We start from the raw sequence: 8,113 nt of genomic DNA on the forward strand, positions 1-8,113 counted from the left end.
GTTATTTAATTCTATTTAAGTCCTTCTCACAAGTTACAAGTTTGACCGATATATAATTAGAGGATAAGGTTGAGTATTTCATTCATTTGATTATTTAAATATAAAAACTGATTATATCATCTCTATCGTTTCCTATTCACGGAGGATAAGTTAATTTAAGTATTTGATAAAATTAACGGTTTAATTAGAAGATAAATGTAAAATCACATAATTGTTTGATACTCTTTACATTTAATAAATAATTGTTTTATTTTAAATTAAAATAAATTATAAAAGATAAAATAAATTTTAGTTAAAATAACAAAGATTAAAGTTAACAAAAAAATATTAAAATGTAAAGTATAAACTAATTTGAAATAGCGTATAAAAAAAAACTATAAATTAATAAAATAAATTATAAATGCGTGATAAAAAAATTGTTATCAAATATATTTTTTTATTGCCATATAAGCTACGAAATCCAATTTAAGTTTTAATTTATTTTAAAATAAATTATTATAAAAAATGACCTGACATTCAATGAATAAATGATACATAAGAACCTAACCAAACTCTAAGGGTATAGGAGTGTTCACCAACAAAATCTAGAAAATTATTTTTCGATAATAAAAAAATTATTATTAAATAAAGTAAATGTATTAAAGTTTTCTTATATATTAAACAATTTCTTTTAATATTTTTATATATTTTAGATCTCTATATATACTAGTGATTCTTGTCCAAAAAAATACACAAACAAAAATATTTTGTAATAGTTTGGTTACTTTTGTAATTCAATAGAAGGGACCTATTCTCCTTCTTCAAAGGTAACCTGTTCTTAAGAGCAAACCCTATCCCATTCACTTCAGTTCTTTTGTTCAACCCAATTTCTTCTCAAACCATACTCTTCATCTCCATTCATTTCATATTCCCATCCAGAGTGCATGCACTTTGCCACAAAATAATTTCTGAGCTATACTCAGCTTTTGAAACCCCTCTTTTTTCATTGATTGAACCATTTCTCACATATCAATGGCAAAGAGGTCTAATTCTGAGAAGTATGTTAATGTGACTAAGGTCCGTCCGGGTTATAAGAGAGAGTTTCGTCGCGCCTATGAGACTCACTCAAAGATCTGTCGTGGTCGTTCGACGTCTCTCAGTCGAACCAGGCCAAGAAATAACCGGAGTATGGTTCATGTTCCTGAACCTAGGATAAGAAATGATGTGGAAAATATCGGTGTCGCTGTGAATGGTAATTCGAGTGAAGAAGAAGCTCGGAGTGAGGTGGATGATTTGAATGTTGAGGCAATGGATGAAATATCTCATCCTGTTCGTGAAATTGGGGAGACCAGTAGAGATCGCAGATTGAAGGTGTCAACTAAAGGGAAAAAGTTCAAACCTGTTTTTCGCAACTTCAAGAGGTTTCCCTCGAAGCTGAAGGACCTGCTAGACTCGAGGATTCTGGATGGATTGAACGTGAAATATATCCGCGGCATCAGGGTAATTTCTTACTCTTACTGATTTCTTGTATGTTTGTTTTTCAATTTTGCAATTTGAGATAGCCATGGAGACATGGCAATGGGGTGGATTTGGCCTCCCCTAAAAATATGTGTCGGTAGGGATTGGAATTTGTGTTCTTATCCCGCATGGATAGGGTTTGTCCGCATGGATCTCATTCTTTATCGGGATTGGAATTATGTTTTCATCCCGCATGGAAAGATAGGGTTTCTCCGCATGGATCTTGTTTTTCATCGAGATTGAAAATTGTGTTTTCATCTCGCATGGATGGAGAGGGTTTCTCCGCATGGATCTCCTTCTTCATCGGGATTGGAATTTGTGTTCTCATCCTGCATGGATAAGGTTTTTTCGCATGGATTTAGTTCTTCACCGGGATTGGAATTTGTGTTCTCATCCCGCATGGATAAGGTTTTTCCGCATGAAGTTCTTCATCGGGATTGAAATTTGTGTTCTCGTCCCATATGGATCGGGTTTTTTTGTATGGATCGGGTTCGTCATTCGGGATTTGAAATTGAGTTCTCATCTCGGATGAATCGGGTTTATCCGTATGGATCGGGTGACTCTCATATGTATATGTATATATATATATATATATATATATATATATATATATATATATATATATATATATATATATATATATATATATATATATATATATATATATATATATATATATATATATATATATATATATATATATATAAAATAAATTAAAAATTATTTTTACCATAAAGATTAAATAAGTTTTACACCTTATAAATATACCTTTTTTTTTTTTCATTTTAACCACATACCATGTAGATGTTTAGAAAATATTTTGAGAATAAATTTTTGTAAATGTCACTTTAAAGTGGTTTGATTGGGTGCATATATAAAAAAGATTTACATTATTAATTATGCACAAATATTATTCTCTTTATGGAAGATGAAAACTTATTTCAACATAAATCTTTTGTGAACTTTTAACAACATGAAATATGGTAAAGAAAAATATTTGACAGGTATTGTTTGAGAAAACTTTTAGAGATTAAAAACGAATAATAGTACTTTTTTTTCAAAGGGTGTTAAAATTTAAACTGGTCAAAAAAATCGTACAAATCAAATATTATTGAATGTATTTATTTTTAATATTAATTTTATTACAAACATTTTAATACATATTTCAAGTATTTATTTTTATTACATATATTTTAATAATAATAATTTATTTTTCTTTAATACTATAAATTACTTTAACCTTTTAACTATTGGTTTTAATTTTTTATTACAAGATATTTTAATTTATTACTTATTAGATTGATCTATTTTTTAATTATTTTATACGCTTGAAACATAATTATAATTGAGTCATTTTATAACATATCATATATATATATATATATATATATATATATATATATATATATATATATATATATATATATATATATGAGTACGTATTATATGAGAATGATATTTTTATGTGAAAATATAATGGGGGAGAGATAAGAAAAAGAATGACACATAATCTCTACTACTTATTTTAAAGTGTAATAGTTCAGATTAATTCTCATGTTCTCACATAAAAATGTCATTCTCATCATTTTATAATCTCGAGCATTTTTTAATCGTTCTCTTGTAAGGGTTGGAGTACTCCTAGTACTCATTTCTTAATAATTGCCTATTGAAATAAAATTTTAAAAATGACTTTTAACTAACAAGCAGGTTCAACTTGAACCATGCCAAGTTAAAGCGGATGCTGGTGTGAACTTCGGTTATGTTCTCTTATTGATTTTGGATATGTGAATGTTTGTGTATTTTTGTAGGTGCGAAAACCTGGAGATAAAGCGTTACCGGGAGTGATCAAAGGCGATGGAATCGAGTGTTATTGCGATATTTGTAAGGGAGAAAAGGTAAGTGAATGAAGATAAATTAGCAAATGTTGCTTTTAAAATCACATGTGTTTGTAATCTCATACATATTTAAACTGTTTTGGCGAGAGTAGGTTGTGAGCCCTGCTGTGTTTGAGGTTCATGCTGGAAGTGCAAACAAGCGTCCTCCTGAGTATACTTACCTCGAAAATGGGAATTCTGTTCGTTGGGTAATGAATATATTTTTTGACACTCCTTTAGACAAATTGGAGGAATATGTTGATGCTGCTGTTGGAGACTTTACCATCAAGAAGTCAAAGTTCTGTGTCAACTGTAGAGGTTTGTAAAATTGTATTGTAACTCATGTTTAGTTTCCCGCCATTTTTTGTTGCGTTTGCATGGTTATTGCATGGCTATTGCGGAAAGATTAACGACTGATTTTGAAATATACTGTTTATTTTTCTAGATGTTAATGTTGTCTCGAGACTCTTCTGCATTTCATGCGATCCATCGAAGGGATGCCATCCTAGACCAACTCGTACAACCGAGACTATTAATAGCTGTGTTTCAATACCACCATCACCACCACCGTCACCACCACCACCACCACCGGTTATATCAGGGTATTTTGTTTGTATACCTCTTTTTTATATACTGCATGACATCTAGTTAACCACGTGTAAAAATGTAGTTAATTCAGTTGAGCAGATGGTTAATTCAATTCGCGCCTGCTTATTTCAGGACCCCGGAACAAGCTGTGCCTCAAAACTCATACAAAGGAATGAAGTTCAGCGCAGCTGTCAATAAGAGTCAGGGGAAAATAACTAGAAAGTGAGTGAAAATTTACATGAGTTTAAATTTTAAAGTATTCGTTTTGTTCATTTATTAACATGCCATGTTATTATTGTGTTCTCGTTGATGTAACTTTCCTTCATTGTGTTTAAAATTTTCAAAGGGACCAAAGCTTGCACAAGTTGGTTTTTCAAGCATTGGAACATAATGCTAATGTGACATACATTGTTCGTGGAGAGGTTGCTTTTGATAACGACTTGTTCTTAAGTTACATATTTTTTTTCACTCTTCACTTTCCTCAAGATTTTTTTTATTGTGTTGGCAGAAACTATTGGATGGTAAAATAGACAAAGACACCCCTGGAATTATGTGTAGTTGCTGTAACAATGTGGTACTTTTTCTTATCCTTTCATAAATGTTATCCCGTCTTCCTCTATCGGCTTCACGTAAACATCGGACACATTTTTTCTGAATAAATTTTTTGATGATGAGCAGGTCAGCCCTTCTACATTTGAAGCACATGCTGGCTGGGCATCCCGACGCAAGCCGTGAGTTTTTATTTTAACTTGTACTAATAGATGTTGGTTACTACGCGTCACTGTGGCACTCGTGCCACACGTGTTGGAAAACTCAGACAAGTGTTTCAGTATGGTGCTTTGGGAATTGACCAGTGTTTTCTTTGTTGCAGTTACCGGCACATATTTGCCGGTGAAGTCTCACTACATGAGTTGTCCATTTCTATGTTGAAAAAGCAGACAATTTCTGTGAGTACCGACAGCGATGGCCGCTGCAGTATCTGTGAACAAGGAGGACATCTTTTATGCTGTGATGGATGCCCAAGAGCTTTTCACTTAGGTGAATTCTTGACTATTTTATGTTTTTATTTGGACAATTGCTATAAAAAAACAAATTTGTAACTTTTTTTTCTGTTGCAGAATGTGTGCCTCTTGAAACTGAACCAGGTCGCATTTGGTACTGCAAATATTGCTGTCATAATGTAAACCATAACGAAAAACGTGAAGGGCGTAGCGCAAAAGGTCGGGCAACTCGAAGGGTTTCGGGGAAGAGAGGCCAGAGAGGCCCCCTTACGGTAAATGATCTCGATATCGTCGACGGTGGATGTCAACTGTGCAGGTGATTTTTATGTCCAGAACATTTTACATCCTTTTTAGTATTGCTGTTGTGTTCTTGATCAATTTTAAAGAAATTCTTCAACGTTGTTCAAACTGTATTCAATGTTTTAGGGAAGATGATTTCGAGCTAGTAGATTTTGGTCCTCGGACAGTAATTATATGTGACCAGGTATTGCTTCGCGCGAATTCGAATTATTGTTTTAAATCTTACATCACTATGTGTTTTGATTAAATTACTGATTGATATTGATATGTCATTGCAGTGTAATAAGGAATTTCACATAGGGTGTTTGAAGGATCATAAGATCGAAAACCTAGAGGTACAAAATGTTCTCTTGTTATTTTGATTTGTGTTTTTTTCATTACTATATACAATTGTTGATCAAAGTTTTTTTTAAAAATTTTTTACCAGAAATTACCTGAAGGGGACTGGTTCTGCGGCTCTGAATGTCTTCAAGTTCGGGCTTCTTTGCAGAATTTAGTGAATCGCGGGGACGCGCCAGTTCCAGATTCCCTCCTAAGTTTGATTAAAAAGAAGCGTGAGCAAAAAGGTGTAGAAACTGATTCTGTCCTTGATGTAAAATGGAGGATTCTGAACTGGAAGTTGCTTGCCTCTGAAGAAATTCGGGCGCTGCTTTCGAAGGCTGTTGCTATCTTTCATGTGAGTATATAGTTATAGTTTCCATGATAAATTCGATGCGATGCGGTGGATTGCGAGATTTTAGTAATGACTGATATCTGTGATGTTCAGGAACAATTTGATCCCATAGTGGATGCTGAAACAGGCGCAGATTTCATTCCATCAATGCTTTATGCGTAAGCATCATATACTTGTTTTTGTATGTTGATTTCCTCTACTGACATTTTTGATCATGTGAATGGAATTTTCTTTGTTTCGATTGAATTTCGACAGGAGGACCCTCAAGGATCAGTATTTTGGTGGAATGTATTGTGCAGTGCTCACTGTCAAGTAAGGCCGAGTTCGGAGTATTTTTGATGCTAATAAAATCTTTAGTTTGAAAAATACTTGATTTTGGTTTGAATTTTATGTTTTTACAGCCAAAAGGTTGTATGCGCGGGGACATTCCGTTTGTTCGGGAGAGAAGTGGCGGAGCTTCCCTTAGTTGCAACTCATGGAGCTAGCCAAGGAAAGGTTAGTTACTTTCCCTTGTGTTTTTAAATTCGAGCAATTATTTGAAATATTTTTGTAGCCGACACCATATTCAGTGGGATAAGATTTGGTTGTTATAGTATTTGAAATATTTCTATACTGAAAATGTTAATGTTTTCTTTAAGGGTTACTTCCAAGCCCTGCTTGCCTGCATCCAGGGCGTGCTTGGAGAGTTAAGAGTGGGACGGTTATTCTTACCGGCTGCTCATGAAGCTAAATCATTATGGACTAGGAAATACGGGTTTATGGCGCTAGACCAAGATGAGGTGAGTAAAATTTTGAAGTTTGCTATGAAGCATCATTGGTTCTTATTGTTACTTGTTAAGCAAGCTATTGTTGTTCTCGTTGCAGATGAATTTTATCACAAGATTGTACCGCTTGATGATGTTTAAAGGGGCAGCATTACTACAGAAGCCGGTTCCTCGGCCCATCATAACCGAGTTCGTTGAAGAAGGTGCATGATCCATATTTGGTGTGAAGAAAAGTATCTGGTCCTGTTGTAGTAATCATATTTTGTTGTAATACAAAACTTAGAATAAAGGTGTTTAGATTTCAGAATAAAGGAAACTAGGACATGGGATTTTCAGAAACTTGCATCATGTTTTGGTGCTGATTTTATTTACTTGTCATAAAACTTAGTCATTTCATTTTCTTGTTGTTGGTATGAATTCTAGGGCTTTCAATAATGTGTCTTTTCACAACCTTGAGTGGACAAAAATATTTGAAAACTCATGTTATGTATGATTATCTATTTTAATTTGGTTACTTATGCTTTAAGTCTTTTGTCAACAAAGGTTTGACTATTCAATTACTTGTGTGTGTTTAGAGTATACTAATTCTCATCATTTATATATTAAGGTTTTTTTTGTCAATAAGAGTTTAGTCTTTCAACTAATCAAGGAATGTATATTTAAAGATTTTACTTGTAATTTGATGATCTTAATTTACCTCTTTGAAACATAATTTTGATGATTCATTTCTTTGATTTAAACATGAAATGGTTACTTCTTTAGAACAAAAATATTTTTAAATGCATGGTGTAGTAGTAGAGAAGATGTGAAAATAAACTTATATAGTTTGAATATGTAGAGAGAAAAAAGTGTAGATTCTTTTGTAAGAAGTAGAATAAATAAAAATGAGTCACACAACGAGATAGAAAAAAAACTTTAAAAAATACTCTAAAAAAATTATTAAAAAAATTTGAAATTAATGAAATGAATAAAATACTATGATTGAATTTAATTTATATAATGGATCTCACTTAATAAAATACCTTCTTATTACATGTTTGAATTTTCAATTATTTATCCCAATTTTCAATGCATTTTTCACTTTGAAAATATATAAAACAAATTGTTCTATTGAATGTGAGATTTTATGAATTGTTGTACTTATCCATAAAATATAAAGTTGGAATCTCACGTAATACAAAAACTCAAAAAATTACTTAATATTATAAATAAGAGATATAAAATATTTAAAGGTGTGGATTATCATTTACAAAAGAGAAAAAAGAATATGCACGGACAAAAATATAAAATATTTTTATTCTGTCAATCAATCACAAACGTGTATCGCGCCAAATTTTAATTTTAATTTTAAAATACTATTTTGACATGGTTAAATATTATAATTCTATTGAATAATAGTGTAAAATTAATTTTCAT

The 8,113-nt window shown here is 32.0% G+C and overlaps 1 protein-coding gene across 1 annotated transcript; it reads left to right on the plus strand.

Moving 5' to 3' along the window:
- The first annotated feature begins 751 nt into the window (after window positions 1-751).
- Window positions 752-7,164, plus strand: LOC131628194 (uncharacterized). Its single transcript, XM_058899058.1, has 18 exons — window positions 752-1,479; window positions 3,306-3,392; window positions 3,485-3,689; window positions 3,817-3,973; window positions 4,092-4,181; window positions 4,306-4,381; window positions 4,468-4,533; window positions 4,638-4,690; window positions 4,831-4,997; window positions 5,078-5,276; window positions 5,387-5,444; window positions 5,539-5,595; window positions 5,688-5,936; window positions 6,027-6,091; window positions 6,189-6,245; window positions 6,335-6,428; window positions 6,572-6,712; window positions 6,798-7,164. The coding sequence occupies exons 1-18, from the start codon at window positions 1,012-1,014 to the stop codon at window positions 6,906-6,908; spliced, it is 2,400 nt and encodes a 799-aa protein (XP_058755041.1). The 5' UTR covers window positions 752-1,011; the 3' UTR covers window positions 6,909-7,164.
- The last annotated feature ends 949 nt before the right edge of the window (window positions 7,165-8,113 follow it).

The sequence above is a fragment of the Vicia villosa genome, unplaced genomic scaffold (assembly GCF_029867415.1).
Source record: "Vicia villosa cultivar HV-30 ecotype Madison, WI unplaced genomic scaffold, Vvil1.0 ctg.000429F_1_1, whole genome shotgun sequence".
In the NCBI taxonomy this organism is placed as follows: domain Eukaryota; kingdom Viridiplantae; phylum Streptophyta; class Magnoliopsida; order Fabales; family Fabaceae; genus Vicia; species Vicia villosa.